Source organism: Geotrypetes seraphini, chromosome 15, assembly GCF_902459505.1.
Source record: "Geotrypetes seraphini chromosome 15, aGeoSer1.1, whole genome shotgun sequence".
NCBI lineage: Eukaryota > Metazoa > Chordata > Amphibia > Gymnophiona > Dermophiidae > Geotrypetes > Geotrypetes seraphini.
The window spans coordinates 67,557,788-67,578,955 of record NC_047098.1 but is presented as its reverse complement, the minus strand read 5'-3'; the positions used below and the strand labels follow the sequence as shown (position 1 = coordinate 67,578,955).

Below are 21,168 nucleotides of genomic sequence, written 5' to 3'. Positions count from 1 at the left end.
ATTTATTCTGGGTGTACTTATTTTTCAGAAGTTAGGTGGAGACAATAAAGTGTGACACAATATTAAAATGCAGCTGCCAAAATATCCTCTAAGGATTCAATAAAGGAATGAAAACTCCATGTCCTACGAGTGCTCTTAAAGCATCTTAGCTGTGCGAACTGCCAGGTTATTCACTAGCTCCGTCTCACGCAGACAGTATTTCGCACACTTAAGTCAGTGAAAGAGAAGAACTTGCAAGTCGTCTGGGAGGTGGTGCTAGTAAGGGTTAATCCACAGTCTGGGCCTCTTAGAACCAAATCTATTCCAGAGAAGAAAAAATGGTAAAACGAGAGGGCATAATTGGAGGTTACAGGGAGGAAGACTTAGGAGCAATGTTAGGAAATTCTTCTTCACGGAAAGGGTGGTAGGTGCCTAGAATGAAATGGTGGAGAGGAAAACGGTAAAGGAATTCAAAAAAGCGTAGGATAAATACAGAGGATCTCTAATTAGAAAACGAAAAAAAACCTAAGGCCTGTACTGGACAGACCTGCACGGTCTGTGTCCCATATATGGTGATGGACTGGAGTGGGCATCAATGGGAACTTCATTAACTTGGAACGTGAGGATATTACTGGCCAAACTTTACGGTAGATATCCTGCAAACAACGGGATGGTTGGATAGGCCGGAGTGAGCTTGGACGGCAACTTCAGCATTTGGAATCTAGGACAATACCAGACTTTACAGTCTACGGCCCAGAAATATCAAAGAAGAGACAAGTAAATCGAATCATGTCTTTTTTAATGGGTATAACTTATAGGCAGAGTGGATGGAGTGTGTGAGCTACAGCCTCAGCACCCTGGGGTTGCTGGTTCAAATCCCACGCTGCTGGGCAAGTCACTTAATCCCCCATTGCCCCAGAACAGATAGGGAAAAATACTTGAGTACCTGAATGTAAACCACTTAGGCTAGAAATGCTTATATAAATGTACTATGGCTCCTCATTCCCCCCCCCCAATATTTAGTGCTCCCGGTCAGCTAAATAGCATTAACCCGACTAACTGCTGAATATTCAGTGAGATACTACAACTACTACTAATCATTTCTCTAGTGCTACTAGACATACGCAGCACTATACATCAAACACAGACGAGACAATAGCCAGCTCCCTCCCACTGAATATTCTGGTCAGCGCCAAATTCATTGGCTGATTGACTAAGTCTAGCGGCCAGATAGACCCACCTATGACTTAGCCGGCTATGTCAAACACCACTGAACCTGGCCCCAGCCTAGAATTTCAAGGTTCGCTAATCGGGCCCATTGTGTCTTCATCGCCCTTACACTATGCTTCTTCAGTTCACAAACTTTATTGACATATAAACAACAATGAAACCAAAACAGCCAATAGATCAGGCTACAAAGTCTTAGATAACAAGCCGCTGAAGAAAACCATCAACAAGAGAGCAGAGGAAAGGAGAACAGAAGAGGACATTTCTCTGGGTAAGGGAACATGATTTTGCTCTGTGCTTGGATAATTTTGGAAAAAAGATGCATTGTAGGTTCTTTTATAAAAACAGTTTACATTTCACACTTGACTTATTAGCTAATTTCCATAGTATAAAACCTTTTCCCCATAGTTTTAAATGTGAACTTTCTGCTAGAGACAGAAAATTAACTGTCACAGCCTACAGGCATCCGTGGAAAATCAGGGGCGGGAAACTGCACGGGGACACCAGGAAATTCTTTTTCACTGAAAGGGTGGTTGATCGCTGGAATAGTCTCCCACTTCAGGTGATTGAGGCCAGCAGCGTGCCTGATTTTAAGGCCAAATGGGATAGACACATGGGATCTATTCACAGAGAAAGGTAGGGGAGGGTCTTTGGGGTGGGCAGACTAGATGGGCCGTGGCCCTCATCTGCCATCTATTTCTATGTTTCCATGAGCCTAACTCAGTCTTCTTTCCCACCCACCCCTAGCGCATTTCTTCACTTATACTCAATTATTCTAATTAGGATAAGGTTATCAGATGTCCTGGACATGTCCTCTTCTGGGTTTTGGAAAGCCCAAAGCTCGGGGACCACGTCTGGAGGGTCTCTGCACATGTGCGGACATTGACACAATGACATCACATGCATATGACATCTAGGGTTACCAGATGTCTGGATTTCTCCAGACATGTCCTCTTTTTGGGGACTGTGTCAGGAGTCTGGGTGGCTTTTTAATTTTACAATCTTTGTCCAGGGAAACCAGATATCTAGTAACCCTATAGCAGCTCTGAAGTTTTCCCCTCCCCCCTTGCACTTATCTGGAGTCCTTCCTCTCCCCCTCACAGGATCCGGTGCTTGCTCACTCGACGCTGCTGTAACTTGGTCATCAGCACAGTGAGTGAAGCAAACACGCTGCCTTTGGCGACCCGGAAGCTTTCTCTCTGCTACTCGCCGAAGACAACCTGTTTGCTTCACTCATGCTGCTGATGGCCAAAGATTTAGAGCAGCGGATCCAGCGCGGTGGGAGTGGGCCGGGGGCAGAATAGGGTGGCACCACATGTCCTTTTATTTAAAGAAGAAATCTGGTAACCCTAGTGACATCATCCAGAGGAGACATGAGGTTTGTGTTGGGGTGGGGCTGGAGGCAAAATGGGGCGGGGCCACATGCCCTCTTTTTAAAAAGAGAAAATCTGGTAACCCTACATTAGGATATCAGGAGGGGTGTTTATTATACTCTCTTATTACTTTTCATTACTTGCTATGACTCAAATACTAAATAAAGCACACAACATAATCCTAAGGCTCTTTATGCAAGTCTAATATTCCTAGTACCTTAACAAGGTTTAATCAAACATCTCATTAATAGTAATAAGCAAATGGTAGTCCAGCAGCCAGTCTTTTGCACTAAATATCACATGCATGATTATTTCCCAGTTAGTGAGAGGTTACATTTGTGTACTGAATGTAAATAGCTCCTAGCTCTCAGAGAACGAGTCCCTTCTCTTGAGGCTAGGTTAGCAGACTTTGAGGAGCTGAGGGAGACAGAGAGGTACATATTTTGACATATGATGACATCCCACGCATGCACAGGATATCATCACACTGACTTCAGTGCATATGCAGAGGTCCTTAGACAAGGCACCGAGCTCGGGGAAGGAGACATGAGATTTATGTGGGGGTGGGGCTGGGGGCAGAACTAGAAGGCCTTGACCATGCGCAAATTCTCAAGGCCCAGCACAAGGAAGAGGGAAGATCTTCAGGCACCAGCACCGGCATGTCCTGTGCGTTGGTGCTGGTGCCGGTGCCAGATAGGGGTAAGAGAATGTGTTTGGGTGGGTGAGTGGGGGATGCCATATCACGGCAGGAGGGGTGGACGATGCGAGTGGGGAGGATGCTGTATCGTGGGGGTAAGGTGGAGCAGCGCCGGTGGGCCTTTTGGGGGGGAGTAAGGTAGAGCAGCGCCGGTGGCCACGGGAAGGGGGGGAGGAGGTGGAACGAATCAAGCGAGTTTCCCTTACATCCTATGAGGAAACTCGCTTTGATATACGAGTAAATAGAACTAGAGGACATGAATTTAAATTGCAGTGGGCTGACTCAGAAATAATGTCAGGAAGTACTTTTTCACACTGAGGGTGGTAGATGCATAGAATGCCCTAATGCGGGAGGTGATGGTGCAGAAACGGTAACTGAATTACAAAATGTGTGGGATAAACATAAAGGAATCCTATATGGAAGATCTGGACCCAAACAAGCTTAGCTGTGATTAGATTGAGAAGCAAAGCCAGTGCTGGACAGACTTCTATGGTTTGTGCTCTGATGGTAGCTGAACAGATAGGCCAAGGCTGGGTAGACTTCTAAGGTCTGTGGCCTTTATATGGCAAGACAAATCAGGATGGATTGGAGCTAGTTTTGACGGCAGCTCCAGCAGCAGGGCCCTGAAAACAGCAAGGACAAATCAAGTACCACATCGTATTTTATGAATTTAACTTATTGGACATACTGGCTGGACCGTATGAATCTTTATCTGCCGTCATCTACGATGTTACTGACCAGTTACATCACTACTAGTACTATTTATCATTTCTATTGTACTGAAAGGCGTACGCAGCGCTGAACATTTGACATTCAATAGACGGTCCCTGGTCAGAAGAGCTTACAGTCTAATTTGGACAGGCAGACAGACAGGACATCTCAGGGTTGGGGAGTTTCTAGCAAATCATTTTGAATATTGGGCCCATCAGACATAAAAATGTCAACCCCTCCTCACTATGTTAATTGACTCTTCTCCTCCCTTGGCTAGGGTGCCAGCTGTCTTGTCTGGCTCTCATTGATTTTTTTTGCCAAAGTGGTTTTCTTTTGAAGATCACTATAAGAAAAGGAGATTGAAAGACTCCTAGTGGAATTTCTGGATACCTGGAGCTTTGTACCTGCCCTTCCCTACCCAGCAATATCAGTACATCTCTGTATACCCTCCCCCCACCTGAATCCTAAGAGCCATTTGCAGAATTCAGGAATCTGAATTTTGATAATTTCATGTAATTTCATTTATTCTCCTCTTCTCTCACCACCTAATTTTAAAACTGCCCTATATGGTAAACAACAAATGAAAACAACCCAAACTTTACAATAAAAATGTATCTCCCCTCCACATATCCATCCAAAGCTCTAACTACTAGTACTTATCATTTCTATAATGCTATTAGACGTATGCAACACTGTACATTAAACATTGAAGAGACAATCCCTGCTCAGTAGAGCTTACAGTCTAATTAAGCAGACAAGCAGGACAAGTAGGGGGTTAAGGAATTTCTCAGACAGGGAATGATAAAACAGACATGGGTGCTTTATGTTTTATAAGTGGGTGGAAGTTAGGAGTTAAAAGCAATCTCGAAAAAGTGGGCTTTTAGCCTAGATTTGAATACTACCAGAGACTGAGCTTGACATACGGACTCAGGCGGTCTGTTCTAGGCGTAAGGTGCAGCAAGAGAGAAGGGATGTAGCCTGTAGTTGGCAGTAGAAAAGAAGGGTACAGATAGGAGTTCCTGAGGAGGAGTATAGGGAGAGATAAGAGAGGAGAGAGATTGCAGAGTGAAAGCACTTGTAATTCAATAAGAGGAGTTTGAACTGTATGTGGAAATGGATAGGGAGCTAATGAAGTGACTTGGAGAGAGGTGATGTGAGCATAGTGACTCTAGTGAAGTATAGGTCATACAGCAGAATTTTGAATGGATTGAAGGGGAGAAAGATGGTTGAGTGGAAGACTGGTGAGAAGTTGCAGTAGTCTAGGCGAGAGGTGATAAAGGAGTGGATGAAGGTCTCTAACACCTCAGCTTGGTAAAAATCAGCCCTCACTAAGACTTAAGCTAAAATGACCTGCCAACTGTGAATCACCTCACTATAGCTCATACTTGACCCTTTAACCCAGGTCCAACACAAAGAAGGTTATGCAGTCATGTTTGGGGTGGAATGCCTAGTGAAAAAATGTCACTGGTTGATCTGAAGGGCAGATTTTAGAGAAGTGGCTCCCACATTGTGCGTTGTGACCACACATGGGTCACATGGTCAGTGGGCAGGGCCACAGAAACAGGGCTACTCTCCCCTCTCGCCCATATCTCAGTGGTGGCAATGCACATGGGGTCTGTGAGTCAGTGAATGTTCCTCCGGTCAGGCTGGAAGCCCTGGTGGAGTACTGGGATCTGGGAGTGCATACTGACACGCAGGGGGGCCAGTGCTGACTACTGCTTGTGCTGCCCTCCTGCTTTGGATAAAGGGGGAGAAGGAGGGGAGAGGAGATGTGCAATTGTATTTTTACTATCTCTTGAGGTCGCGTATATTTTTTAACAGTGAAATGGGGTTATATTGCTCATACGTTTTGGAAACTACCATAAAACTACTAGGAATGACTATAGACCGATGCTGCACCATGCAACCACAAATAAATAAAACAATACAGAAATCCTTCGCAGTGATGAGAAACCTAAGACAAGTCAGGAAATTCTTCGAAAAAACACTATTTCAGCTTATAGTACAATCCCAAATCTAATAGATTACTGCAACATCCTCTACCTCCCCTGCCTTGCTACAATGACTAAACAACTACAAACAATCCAAAATACAGCTCTGAGACTCATCTACTCATTGAGAAAACACGACCATATTACAGAAGCATACATCAACTCACATTGGCTATTAATCCAAGAAAGAATACTATTTAAATTCTACTGTATGTTATTTAAAGCCTTAAACGGAGACAGCCCAACTTACCTCATCCAAACCACCTCAATCATTCATAGAAAAACACACACCTCATTCACACACCCCTCGATCAAAGAAGTAAAATGGAAAAATCTATACGACGGCCTCCTGGCCACTCAAGTAGCTAAACTAGATAACCAAATCTCCAATCTACTGATAACGACACCAGACTACAAGACGTTCAGAAAAGAACATAAGAACATAAGAAGTTGCCTCCGCTGAGGCAGACCATAGGTCCATCCTGCCCAGCGGTTCGCTCCCGCGGCGGCCCATCAGGCCTATTGCCTGATTAGTGGTCTATACCTATCTATACCCCTCAACCCCTTTTTCTTCTAGGAATCTATCCAAACCTTCTTTGAAACCATTTAATGTTTTCTTGTCTACAACAGCTTCTGGAAGCGCGTTCCATGTATCCACCACCCTCTGAGTGAAAAAGAACTTCCTAGCGTTTGTTCTAAACCTTTCCCCTTTCAATTTCTCCGAGTGCTCCCTTGTACTTGTGGTGCCCCATAATTTGAAAAATCTGTCCCTGTCTACTTTTTCTATGCCCTTCAGGATCTTGAAGGTTTCTATCATGTCTCCTCTAAGTCTCCGCTTTTCTAGGGAGAAAAGTCCCAACTGCTTCAATCTGTCGGTATATGGGAGATTTTCCATTCCCTTTATCAGTTTAGTTGCTCTTCTCTGTACTCCCTCAAGTACTGCCATGTCCTTCTTGAGGTACGGCGACCAGTACTGGACACAGTACTCCAGATGCGGCCGCACCATTGCACGATACAGCGGCATGATGACTTCCTTCGTCCTGGTCGTAATACCCTTCTTAATGATACCCAACATTCTGTTTGCTTTCCTTGAGGCCGTGGCGCACTGCGCCGATGCCTTCAGTGTTGTGTCTACCATCACTCCCAGGTCTCTCTCCAGGTTACTGACCCCTAGTGGTGTTCCCCCCATTTTGTATGTGAACATAAAAACTATACTCTTCAAGAAATTCCTGAAACAGCCATAACTTCAGAAAAGAAATAAAAACTAAATTCTTCAAGAAATTCCTGAAACAGCCCTAACTTCAAACTTACCGTCCTTCCCCCCTCCCTCTTCCCACCACACAAAAACTACTCTTTACCTCTCTAGAAAGGACAAATTTTTGTCCATTGTAACCCTCCGTTTTTTTATCTCTTTTGTAATCCGCCTTGAACCGCAAGGTAATGGCGGAATAGAAATCTCTAATGTAATGTAATGTAATGTAGAGGGCAGTGAGGAGGAGCAGTTGTGATGTCACTGGGTAAAATGAGGCGCAGGTGATCGTGACTTATGGAAGATCACAGGAATCCATGACAGAGGTAGGGATTAGAACTGAGACACAGGGAGAGAAGGTGATTTGCCCTGCCATGACCATATCAAAGACTCTTTGACAGAGCCAGAGGTTAGAACTGAGACACAGGGAGTGAAGTGATTTATATAGGTCACATAGAGTGATACTGCTAGTGCTTGGGATGATGTTACGAATTACCAGGAATCCTCCTGACTCATGGTCTCTATATCTTACCATCCTACTCTACAGTTCTGACTTCATTTGAGTTTCGAAAATGGAGCAAGAAGACTTGGTTTAAAGATGAAACATTCAACTGGGACTGGTAGTCCTGCTTCTGGGTAGCTTTAGGACAATAGGGTGAATCATACGATCCCCCACCCTAACTTCTCTGAAAAAGCTGTTCAGTTTTCTTCTTGCATCATGTGATTCTCAGCAAATTAAATTCCACTCCTCTGTTTTTAGATATTTTTCATCAGTGTAAACTACTTAATTCTGTCATTATATATATATATATAAATTTTTTCCGGTAAATGTGTTTATCGAGGACAAAACATCAAGCTACAATACAGTCAAACTATGAAAAGCACAACTGTAAAACGTGAAAAAGTATTTTAACACTTCCCTCTACCCACATCTCCCCCCCCCACCCCATGCTCCAATACAAAGTTCTTGATCAACCGGTATAGCTCTCTGAACAAGAAAAGTCAAACCATATAGATGTTATAAGTTCAATAGTTGACTGCGTGCTGCAGGTGTCAGAGAGTAGGTTCCCAAACAGTTTGGAATTGTTTCCCAGTAAAGCAGATTATACAACGGGCATTCTGCAAGGTAGAGATGTGGTCCAAGACTCTTCCCCCGAAACCCTGTATTTATGACCTAAGTGGCCTCAGGCTGCTGACATTTTGGGCAGTGAGAATCAGGGTGTAAGGAGATCTGTTTTGCCTTTTTAGGAGAACATGGAGCTTCATCAAGTTTTATTAGGATTTTATATACCGCCTATCAAGGTTATCTAAGCGGTTTTACAATCAGGTACTCAAGCATTTTCCCTATCTGTCCCGGCGGGCTCACAATCTATCTAACGTACCTGGGGTTATGGAGGATTAAGTGACTTGCCCAGGATCACAAGGAGCAGCGCGGGGTTTGAACCCACAACCCCAGGGTGCTGAGGCTGTAGTTTCAACCACTGCGCCACACCCTCCTCCTTCATGATCATCTTATAGTGCATTTCCCAGAGGGCAACCAATAATTTCATATAAGATGTAAATTTCAAAGAGGTATGAAGTAGCCCAACTGGTATAGAAACCCCCAAATCCTGAGACCATTGTTGACTCAATGCTGTCATTATATTTATTCATCTGTTTGCCTGTGCACTGGGGACCATCTCTCTGTATGGACTGGCTGAAATTTGGTAGGAAAGTCTCTTACTAAAATATGAATATTTTGGTCCAATTTCTGCCAAATCCATCCAAAGGAGCTACTGCAAAACAGGGCCTGACCCCAGTTGCTATTATTGCACAGTAACTGCAAAATCTTAGCACATCTTTCTAAGGCACGTAATGTAAAACTTTAGAACAGGGTCTCACAAACTTTTCCAAGCAACGACACACTAAACTCAGGGCTGCAGCTGGAGGGTCTCCACACATGCGCAGACATTGACGTGTTGACGCCATGCACATAAGAACAGTCTTACTGGGTCAGACCAATGGTTCATCTAGCCCAGTAGCCTGTCTTTACAATGGCCAATCCAGGTCACAAGTACCTGGCAAAAACCCAAATAGTAACAACATTCCATGCTACTGATCCAGAACAAGCAGTGGCTTCCCCCATATATGTCTCAAGAGCAGATTATGGACTTTTCCTCCAGTAACTTGTCCGAACCTTTTTTAAAACCAGCTACATTAACCACTCTTGCCACGTCCTCTGGCAATGCGTTCCAGAGCTTAAGAACACAAGAATAATAATAAATTTATTCTTCTTCTATAACGCCATAGTCGAAAGACTTCTAGGCGGTTCACATTCGAAGAAGGCTGGACAATCAGCGAATTACAGGAAGCAAGAAGTGAGGGTTACATAAGAAATAGGTAGAGGACAGCAAATTACATCGAGGTAGAGAGAGGGGGAAAATATCATTAAGAGTGGAGAGGCTTCTGTTTAGGAGATGAATTTGTCAAACACAGCTCCGCTGCTGGCATTAGGTAAATGGATGTACGGGAGTCCAGGGGGGAAGCCAGACACCGCAGCACTTCCTGACTGACCCTCCCCCCTCGCCCTCTAAAGCAGGAGTGGCAGCAGCTGGCCAGCAAGAGGCAGCGCTGCCGATCCTGCTTTAGAAGGCGAGGGGGGGAGGGTTAATCACCGAATCAGGAGGCCGATTTTTTTTTGTTTTTAAATCGATTCGATTCGATTCACCCGAAGTGACTCGGTGAATCGATTCGAATCGTGAATCGGGCAGCACTAATCTATACTAGGATAATACCATTATATACAAAGTCAGTTGTTACAATGTGCAATGATTGAGAACAATGAGATAACAGCTAGTAAGCATGACTCACGTTACGGTCTCATGAGCACGTTACGGTCTCTGAGCACATTACCACTGACACAAAGCATATGAGATATATAGTATTATAGTACTGGTGTACGTCTCTTGAATATTGAAGTTTCAAACATTTGTCACCAGCTTTTTTATTTATTCATTCCCTTTATTTTGGAAAGCAGAAATCCTATTTCAGGATGGCAAACTCCTCCCATGTGAGCTTTCTTTCACTCCAGGCGCAGAAAACTGTATTGCAGTTGTTAACAGTTTCTGGGTCAGGCCTAGATTCTCAAAACTTTAACACAGTGTCCCATAGGCCTGGATGCCAATCAGAGCCTCAGGCCCCTTCCTGGTGCATATGGGGAGAGGCCTGATGCTCTGATTGGGCCAGGTTGTATAAGGCCCTCAGGCCCCTCCTCAGTGTATCCCAGGATGCACCAGGGAGGGGAAATCCCATTTTGAAGAGGCAGGCCAGCTGAGTGGAGGGAATCTGCGTCCCTCCGGTCAGACATCTACATGGAGGTAAGGGGGGGGGCATTGGAGGCAGGGAGAGAGAGTGGGCATCTCTCCATCAGCAAGGGGGAGGTTGCTGCCCCCTCCAGGGGGAGGGGTTGTTTGCGGTGGGAGAGAATGGTCATCTCTCCTGCTACTGGGTGGGTGTGGGTGTTGGGGGGGGGAAGATTGGCATTGGAAGAGATTGAACATCTCTCATGCTGTTGTGCTTTTTGTTTTTTCTTTTTGCGTTTATTCTGCGCATGTGCCCATCGCTATCACCAGAGATGGGCACATGCAAATTTAGCGAGTCTTTGCTACTCTCCGCCAACCTCATTTACATGAGCGTTTTTTGGAGAATCACTTGCTTTTTTTAAATTCGATAGCAGAACGGCTGCGTTAGCAGACCGTCGCTTTTTAACGCGGCTTTATAAGAATCCTGGCCTGAATGTCTTGTTTTACTCCGCCTGCATTTTCTCGATCCACTCAGCAGGCAGAATTGCAAAATATGCATCCAAGGATTCAGGATACAATCCTTTCCATAACGCTGGTTTGTGATCTAATGATCCAAATGCAACAGAATTCTTGCCTTTATATCAACCAGTGAAAAGTGGGGCAGAGAAGCTGTTTCTCTTGATTATTAAATATCCTAAGACTGCAAGTATTCCTGAGTCAATGACTCCACCTTCTCCGTGCCCAATTATTTCTGGTAATGATTCTGTTCTGGATCTTGTAAATGAGGTTTGGAAGTCTTTCATTCCAAAGTCTGCATCAGCCATTCATGACCGAAGTGCTGTCATCATCCCTGCATTACTTGTGGTGACTGCGGACATTAGGAATGTTCTCACTAATGTTTTGTGGGAGGCAGCTCTTGACACCAGGGAGCTGACTCTACAAATTCCTTCTACTCCTTATCATACTAGAACAGGGGTAGGCAATACCGGTCCTCGAGAGCCGGAGCCAGGTCAGGTTTCAGGATCTCCACCATGAATATGTATGTGATGGATTTGCATGCACTACCTCCTTGAGATGCAAATCTATCTCATGCATATTTATTGTGGATATCCTGAAAACCTGACCTGGCTCCGGCTCTCGAGGAACGGAATTGCCTACCCCTGGACTAGACATATGCTCTTGTTCACTTCACTTTGTTCAGAATGTACTAAAACATCTAGTTGGTATTATCATAACAAGGCACCTGCCATTTCTTTAATAATGGGATAAATATTCAAAAACAGATTGTGAGCCCACTAGGGACAGAGAAAGTACCTGCCTATAATGTATACAGTGCTGCATACATCTAGTAGCACTATAGAAATAATTAGTAGTAGCAGCAGCAAAGGTAACCCTCAACCTGGAAGAGTACAGATAACTGTATTGTCCCACTGTGTCTGTGAGTGGTACTTTCTCAGTTGTTTCAGATTCAATATCTCTACAGAGCAGAAAACAGCCTTCAGATGAAGTACTCTAGTTGCTGGAGGAACAGCTTTGGTGGTGCCTGGAGGAGAAGCTCTTAAGTGCAGCAAACCATTTCCTCTGGATTTGAGTTGTTGCCTGAAGAGCCGCAAGCATTTACATTAGAGACCTTGTGGTTTGCTATAGAGAACTTGAAGAAATTGCTTAATTTCAAGGATAGAATACTTAATTGTTAAACTCTCAGAAAGGACAGCTACTTCCATCCACTACCAAGGTAGCTGAACAAGAGAAAAATTTTGAAGATATTGGTCTATGAGTGATTAAGTTGGAATCACTGGAAATTGTCACAGCTAAGGTAAATACTATGATCCATAGAAAGATGGATGCATTGAAAATATTACTAGAGCTAGGAATCTCTGATTTATTATTGTTCCAAAGTTGAAGGATATCTCCATGATGAAAATGTTGGAGAGATAGTTTCAAGAGACTAATAACGATAACAACATTACTGAGCGACAAAGAAAAGAAGATTGAACTGAAACACCTTTGGGCTTGATAGTTTGAATAGTAACGTAGTAAATGTCGGAAGATAAAGACCTGCACGGTCTATCTTCTCAGCCTCCCACAGGAGGGCATTCCAGGCATCCACCATACTTTCTGTGAAAATGTATTTCTTGACATTGCTCCTCCTACCCTCAACCTCAACTCTGACCTCTAGTTCAACTGCTTCCCCATCTCTGAAAAAATATCTGTACCATGTCGCCCCATCCCTCCTTTTCGCTAGGGCATACATATTAAGGTCTCTCTAAAAAGTAGAATTACAAAACATGGGCATCAATTACAGGAAAAAGCCTCAAAAGAGCTCCAAGCTATATTTAGCCTAAAGATATTCATTGTGGATATCCAGGACCGAGTTGAGAAACACTGCTCTGTTGGTTAGAGAAGTGGGCTGAGATCCCAAGGAACCTGGCTCAAATCCAACAGTGGCCTTTTGTGACCTTGGGCAAGTCACTTGACCATCCACTGCTTCAGGTACAAAAAGAGTGCTATACCTGAATGTAAGTCACCTTGGAAAACAGCATGGGCTAAATACTTAAATAGAAGTATATAATAACAACTTTGTTTGTGGATTTTTTTTAAACTTTCAAACTAATTGATGCTTCACACTTTGATTTGATAGAAATGAGTAAGACTTTTTTGTTGCATGAGCATAATGAGTAATGTCTGAGATGTTTCTTAAATATGTTCTGATATTTTTTTTCAGGGTAATCTGTTGGGAGAAGGCAACTGGTGTGATTCTCGGACACCTCCACTGAGCTCTACCATCAAGGACTCCACAAGCCATGGCTGCATTAGGACTACAGTTGGTGGGGGTTGCTTTGGGTGTACTAGGCCTCATCTTCACCATCCTGTGCTGTTTACTTCCCATGTGGAGAGTGACGGCATTTATAGGATCAAACATCGTTACAGCACAGGTTTTTTGGGAAGGGCTCTGGATGGACTGTGTGTCTCAGAACACCGGACAGTTGCAGTGCAAAGTGTATGATTCCATGCTTCAGCTATCCGCAGATCTTCAGGCGGCAAGAGCTTTGGTTGTCATCTCCATTGCAGTGTCTTTGATCGCCCTTCTCATCTCCATTGTGGGAGCCGAGTGCTCCAACTGTGTAGAGGACAGAGGTGTCAAATGCAGGATTTCCATTGTAGCGGGAGCTATCTTCATCCTGGCTGGCATTATAGTTCTTGTCCCTGTCTCCTGGTCAGCCAATTACGTCATAAGAACCTTCTACAACCCAGTGGTTCCTGATGCTTTGAAGCGTGAGCTAGGAGCATCGCTGTATGTGGGCTGGACTGCTAGTCTCATGCTTATCATTGGAGGGGCTTTGCTATGTTCTTCTTGTCCCCCAAAGGAAGGAAAATCTTACCCTGTGACCTACAAAGCCATGAGAACCCCAGCTAGCACCAATTACTCAATACGGAACTATGTGTGAACATAGTCACTTCAGAGATCCAACAGCAGAGCAGAAGCCCCGGGATCAGGACCCTCCTTCAATCCATGGGACTCCCAGAACCAGAGCATCTTGCTTTCCATGTATTTATTCTATTTGGCCCTGGACATTTATCACTGCTCCAGTATGAGTTTCCATCTCAAAGGGGAGCTGTTAATCTGCGTTAAAGGAATTATATGTGATTTTTGCCAAATAATGTGCTATCAATGACAAAATTATGCATTATTTGTTCTTATATGTTTCAGTAGCACAATGTAAGCTAATAAGGTACAAAGCACCTCATTATTATGCAGTTGAATAACACAGTTTGCATTTAAGCTTATAAGCTACATTATTTTGTGAAAAGATGACACCAGCATTATCTTTCCACCCTGGAAGCATCGACCGCTACTGTGAAGCCAGAAGCATCCAGGGATTCTATTAAAGAGGCCATTTCTTAAAAACAAATACCTACCCCAATCCTTTCTGACAGGCATAGATGCCCCTGAAAAGGTAGGGTTATCGGAGTTTCCGAGGTAGAATCCCGGACACATGGCCCCACCTCACCCTTTTCTGCCTCCAGCCCTGCCCCGTTACATCTCCACCCCTAAAAAAGCCTTGTCTTTCTTCTCCGACCTCCGGGCCATGTCTGGAAGGCATCCAAGCATGAGTGGATGTGTGTGATGTCTGCTCAGAGGCCCTCTAGATGTGGCCGGAGGTCGGGGCTTTCCAAAACCTGGACAAATTACTGGGTTTTGGAAAGTCGGTCCGGGCACCCAGACAGTCCTCTAAAAAGAGGACATGTCTAGGTTTTCCCGGACGTCTGCTAACCATATGAAAAGGTCCACTGGCAAAGCTCCATATACCTCACTCCCCTGATGCCTTTGGCTTCCAACTTCAAAATTATGCCTCTTGACCCTAGTAGTGGTACCATGAGACTACTGACTGCCCGATATTCAGCACCATTTAGCTGGCTGGGAACAGATCCTGGCCGACTAAATAGTGGTAAGCTGGCTAACCACCGATATTCAGTGGGAGATAGTCAGCTTTCTCCTGCTGAATATCCCAGTCGGTGGCTATGTCATGTAATATAGCCAGTCAGTGCCGTTGTTCACTGGCTGACTGGCTAAGTCCAGCAACCAGACAGATCCACCTAAAAAGCAAGTCTATCTTTGGCTACTATAACTTAGGCGTCAGGTCAAAAGCGCGCCCAGACAATTGAGCACAGCGCGGAGGCGCGCGCCACTCTAAATTACTGTTTTTAGGGCTCCGATGGGGGGGGCGTGGGGGGAGAACCCCCCCACTTTACTTAATAGACATTGTGCCGGCGTTATGGGGGGTTTGGGGGGTTGTAATCCTCCACATTTTACTGTAAACTTAACTTTTTCCCTAAAAACAGGGAAAAAGTGAAGTTTTCAGTAAAATGTGGGGGGTTACAACCCCCCACAACGTGGCGCGATGTCTATTAAGTAAAGTGGGGAGGGGGTTCTCCCCCCATACCCCCCTGTCGGAGCCCTAAAAACAGTAATTTAGAGCGGCGTGCGCCTCCGCGCTGCGCTCAATTGTCTGGGTGCGCCTTTGTCCCGGCGCGCTTTTGACCTGACACCGCTGGAGGCTGGATTCATCCTTGGCATGAATTTTTGGGATTACTACCAACCACAGGAGTTAGCTGGGCTGCCTCTTGCGGCCTGAAAATCAACCCCACAGTGTTCCCAGCTATAGCAATGTACATTTATGTTTACTACCATTTTAAACCTGACACTAGCAGGGCAGGGGTGACGGGGGTTTGTTCCTGCCCTGGACCCCCAACCACTAGGGATTGAGAGAGGTAGGTCTGGGGGGAGGGGGAAGGAGGAGGGAAAAGCACCAGCCCATTTAAGAGGGCTCCCCAGGAACATTAAGCCATTTGTTAGTGGTCCCCTGCTCCTGAGATTGATCGCAAACTGCAAGATTTGTTTGACGTGGGAGCTTCTCAAAATTATTGGGGGTGCTAAACACAATGAGGGGCATTTTCGATATGATGTCTAAGTCTGAGGTTGGACGTTTTGGGCAAGATGTCCACAACACCAGTAGAAAAAAATGTGCATTTTCAAAGCTGCCAAACGTCTAACTTTTATTTTTGAAAATGATCTATGTAGACGTTTTGGTCCTTAGTACGTCTGTCTTTTTTGGCCATTTTCCAAAAAAGTCCACATGAAAAGTGCACAAAGCAAGTTTTGTAGACAAACCCAACTACCTTGTCTGATTGCGGCAGAGGAATTCCTATCAGCTGAGCCAGCAGGAATCCCCAAAGCTGGTACAGCTGATGGAGATTCCTCTGCCGCAATCAGCTTATGGCAAGCCCTCAATGTGCTGTTTTTTTCCCCACAAAGGGTGGTGGGAGGGGCTCATGACCACTGGGAGAGCAAGGAGGGGTCAGTTTGGTCACCTTTGGGGCATTTAGACCTGTTTTACTTTGGTCTAAGTCCCGTGTACGTTCCGCCTAGGATGTCCTGGAAAAGCTTTGATTATTGCTTCAGGACGTCCAGGTGGAAGCCCGCCTGATTCCTGCCCAGAACACACCTCCCAGTATAACCCTTTGAGCTCTGGACGCACAGCATCTTAGAAGTGCTGCTGAATGTCCAGAAGGTTTGTTTTGATTATCGGTACTTGGATGTCACTGCTATTAGGATGTCCGAGTGCCAACGTAGGCAGGTTGTGGGACATTTTAAAGTTTTGATTATGCCCTTCAATGGATATTACTTCTCTCTGGACAAAGTCAAGTTGTTTGTTCAATATTGGGATTGCTCAAGCAACCATAGAACTCTCAGAGCTGATTCCTATGGTGAGAGTCCCTGGAGGTCAGGGACTCCTGCAGTAAATGATGCTGTGGAAAAGGTGATCTCTGGAACTTCCCCTCTAAATGTCCCTACTGCATTTGAGTGGAATTCTTCTAATCAAGGACTGTGAGTGAAGCTGCTACCACAGTATCTGGCTGCTAGGAGACCTGACTTAGGAATCAAACCCAAAGTTTCTACAGTAGAGAATGACACGGGGACACAGGGATCTCTTTATCCCTGTCCTGTCCCCGCGGTTGGTTTTAGACATGCTGGGGCCCAGGGCAAAAATTAAGGAGGGGGCCCCTTATCCTCTCTGCACCCTCCCCATGATATCCCTACCTCCCACAAATAGAAATTGAACTGGGAACCCCAAGAAATTAAACTCAGCAAGTATTACAATCCTGGAGAACTAAAATCACATAGGCACTTTCTTTCTGTACTGAACACACAAGGCCCAGGTCCACCAAAATTTAGCCACCTCCCTTGCTCTGGATGGTGGAGATCCCCAAACCCTGCCAGTTGAAGACCAGCTCCTCCAGTCTGGCAGCCAGAAATCTCCCAAGCTCTGCAGCTAGCAGCAGTGTCTCTGAGCTGCCAGACTGGAGGAAAAGATTTTCAGCTGGCAGGGCTTTGGGAAAGCCACCAACTTGAGTACAGGCAGTCCCCAAGTTACAGATGCCCGACTTGTATGACTCGTACTTAAGAACGTGGTTGCAGCTTCACTTGATTTCATGGAGCAGTATTTCCAGTGGCATAGACTCCTACACTTTAGCAGGTTCAGGAAAGATGAATGGCCACTTTAAGAACAGTGTGTGGTTGTATATGCTGTACCTTAGAGGGACAGTTGGCCCTTTTGTCATCTGGGAGCAGAGGTAAGCAGCAAGAAATTTAAAATCTACAAGTTCTGAGTTACATACAAATTCGACTTAAGAACAGCTTTAAAAACATAACTCATTCTTAACCCTTGGACTGCCTGTATTTATATTTTGCATTTGGGAAGGAGGCATGGTAGGAAAAAAATTTAGTGCCCACCCACTTTGGGTTCAGGGCCACTGCCCATCCTCACTCCCCTGTCAGTTGTCTGGTAAGCCATTGGACACAATACAAAAATATGTGATGAACATATCCCAAAGCTAACATATTCCACCAGTGGCATACCTACCATATATCCAGAGATAACTCAGATATCATGAACAAACAACAATATATATGATAAACACTTTCAATTTCAATTGATGCTGAAATGTCCAATGATAAGATATAAGAACAGCATAGGCTATTAACTGATTCAAGCTGAAGGAAAAAGCCTCAGACAAAGGTCCTTCCACCTCCACCGAAGTGATTTGCTAAAAGTGGTTGAGCGGTCACCTCATTGGCAAAAAAACTTCAATAAAAATAAAAGCTTTATGCTGTGCTTTGCTAGCGAAAACAAAAGATAGAAGAAAAACTTTTCCACTTATCTTCTGCTGATCAGTACACCAACGGTGGCCAGTGTTTCACAAATCTGCTGCCTCAGGGTGTAACACGACCAATCAGACTTTAAAGTGGGATGATCGTTTTTTAACATCTCCTCCTCTCTATAAAGAACATGATTTTTGGTAATAATCCACAAGTCGCACATGAGTATACTTAGGAAAAGGCAGCATCTTATACACTGCAGCGAGCACTAGAATATCAATACACCCAATGTAAAACAAACCCAAGCCAGGTTAGAAACAGATCAACCCTGCACAATCAATGCTAACAAAAAAACATGTCTTTCGGACACACAGAACACAGAAACACCTCGCCCAATATGGAATAAGTAATCACAAACTAAAAATAGTAATAGGTAGACAAAAGTTAAAATGAACCACCATGAAGCCAGACTCTGCATACAATGCAACACCACAGAAACAGTGATGCATGTCTCCTAATATTATACAAAATATAAGACAGCAGATTTATATTTGAGAAAAGAGAAATAACAAATCACATTACAAATTAACAAATAAAAATAAAACAAAAATGAGAAATAAGATAATGCCATTTTCACGGACCCTCCGATCAGCTTCAAACAATCTATTAACAGTTCCATCCCTGAAAATAATTGGAACCAGAAGACAAGACATGTTTTCAATTATTGCCCCTCTTTTGTGGAACTCTATGCCCCAGTACATAAGAGACATAAAGGACCTCATTTCTTTTAAAAGAGCTTTAAAAACTTATTTTTAAAAACTTACATTTCTATATTTTATGTAATTCTTAAAATTATATTTTTATCTAATTTAGTTTTTTTTCCATTACATTATTATTTTGGATTGTACATTTTGCTTTAAAAGTATGGTATTGAGAGTTCAATGTATTCTTGTTAGGATGCTTCATATCTAATTTTTTCCTCTATCTCTATTTACCTCTCTATTATTTACTAATTTGTTTGTTCTCAGGTACTTTAGTTAGATTGTGAGCCTTCGGGACAGTAAGGGAATTTCAAAGTCCAGTACCTATCTTTACTTATCTTATCTTATTGCATCCTTAATGTATATTTTCTGTAAACCGCTTCGAACCTAACGGATTAGTGGTATTTAAGAAATAAAATTACATTAAATTACATTATCTTTTCAAGGATGCTTTTAATATATGACCCCCAGACTTAGAATTTTTTGTCCGTAGGCTTGACATCTTACAATTTTTTTTTTCCCCTCCTTGAGTTATTTTCCCTTTAATGTATTTTTTCTTCTACAAACATATTGTAACTTCCCCCCCATTCCTCACGATTCATGTATGTTAACCCAGTATGTTTTTATTTAAAGTCATTGTATTTGTCTTTCTATTTTATTTGAATTGTACATTGCTTAGATATTCAATAAGCGATTTATCAAGCACTAATAAAACTTGAAACTTGAATTAGCTTTCAGAGGTCAAAATCTCTTTCCTCAGGTCAGTAAAGTATACTGCTGTTACAGCATCCTGTCCTGACCTGAACAAGGTGGATTTGGTCTCTGAAAGCTAGTCAAAATTGCATTAAAATTAGTCCAATAAAGAATCACCTTATTTCCGTTTCTTTTTTTAAATGTTTACCAACACAGCTACAATAGTACTTTATCCTAAAGCAAAAAAATACAAACAAACAAATAAATAGAATTTTTTTTCTAGCTTTTGTCATTTAGTTTCTGCTTTCCTCATCTCTTCCTTTCATCCACTGTCTGCCCTTTCTCTGTCTTTTCTGTATGGCATCTGCTCTCTTTCTATGCCCCTTCCAGAAACTATCTGCCTCCCTCTCCTCCCCCCCAACATTGATCTGGCATTCATGTTCTTTCCTCTGCTCCCCCCATGGAATCTCTGTCTCCTTCCCTCCAATCTCTCCTTCCCTCCCCCTCAAATTGTTCTGGCATCCATCTTCTTCCCTCCGTACCTCCCATGGTCTGGCATCTCTATCTCCTCCCCTACCTGTGGTTTTTAGTGTCTCTCTCTTCTCATTTCCTCCCCTCAGATCTGGTATCTCTGCCTCTTTCCTTTTCTTCCTTCTCAATTTATTTTCTGCCTCCATCTAGATTAAATCCTTTCTTACTATCCAGTCCTCAATTTCCCTCTTTTCACTATATCTACGTACAGCTTGCCACCCCTTTCCTTCACTTCCTCCAGTATTTCACTAATTCTATCCTCTCCTCTTCCCCATCCCCCATGTTGCCTTTTTTCTTTATCCACTCCTGTCATCCAGTAAATGCCCTCTTTCTCCACTTCCATTCAGCATCTGCTCTCCCTCCCCACTGACATCCAATGTCTGCCCTCTTCTCTCTCCCTTTATTCCACTTCCACCATCTGCCCCATCTCCTTCCACCTCAATTCCATCGAGTATCCTGCCCCCCTCTCTCTCTCTCTTCACCCCAATTCCACTGAGTATCCTGCCCCCCTCTTTCTCCCTCTACCCCAATTCCATTGAGTATCCTGCCCCCCTTTCTCCCTCCACCCCAATTCCATCGAATATCCTACCCCCTCACCACCACTGCTGCTTTCCCACTCGCACCTGAGGGAACATAATAAAGCTCAAGTGCCACTCAACCTCTTCCCCTTAATGGCACATCTTCCCCCTTCCCCTCACCTTTACGGTCATTTTTCGAGCGGGAACTCAGTGCAATGGCCGTTTTCAGAAGAGGCGCGTGTCTGCCTGGGTCGAAGCTTTCTCTCTGACGCAATCCGCCCAGGTGGAAACAGGAAGCTGCGTCAAAGGGAAGCTTTGGGACAGGCTGCCGTGCGCCACTTCTAAAAACAGCCTCTGCACTGAGGCCCTGCTCGAAAAATGACGGCGAAGGTGAGGGGAACAGATGCCCGGACCACGGGGACCCCTAACGCTGGCCCTGCAAGCTCTGTCCTCATTTGCACAAGCCGCAAACACTTTACAATCAGAAGTGGTTA

General features: G+C 44.1%; 1 protein-coding gene across 6 annotated transcripts in view; it reads left to right on the top strand.

Moving 5' to 3' along the window:
• Positions 1–15,160, top strand: part of LOC117349455 (claudin-4-like) — a 79,013-nt gene extending 63,853 nt beyond the window's left edge. For 4 of the 6 annotated variants that reach the window (XM_033922956.1, XM_033922959.1, XM_033922962.1 and 1 more), the window contains exon 2: positions 13,234–15,160. In XM_033922956.1, coding sequence (XP_033778847.1) covers positions 13,313–13,957 — 645 coding nt within the window. In that variant the 5' untranslated portion in view covers positions 13,234–13,312 and the 3' untranslated portion in view covers positions 13,958–15,160. Of the gene's footprint in view, positions 1–1,436; positions 1,478–10,499; positions 10,584–13,233 lie in introns of those variants that run through there. The other 2 variants (XM_033922960.1, XM_033922957.1) reach the window with 2 other exon arrangements.
• Positions 15,161–21,168: the final 6,008 nt, after the last annotated feature.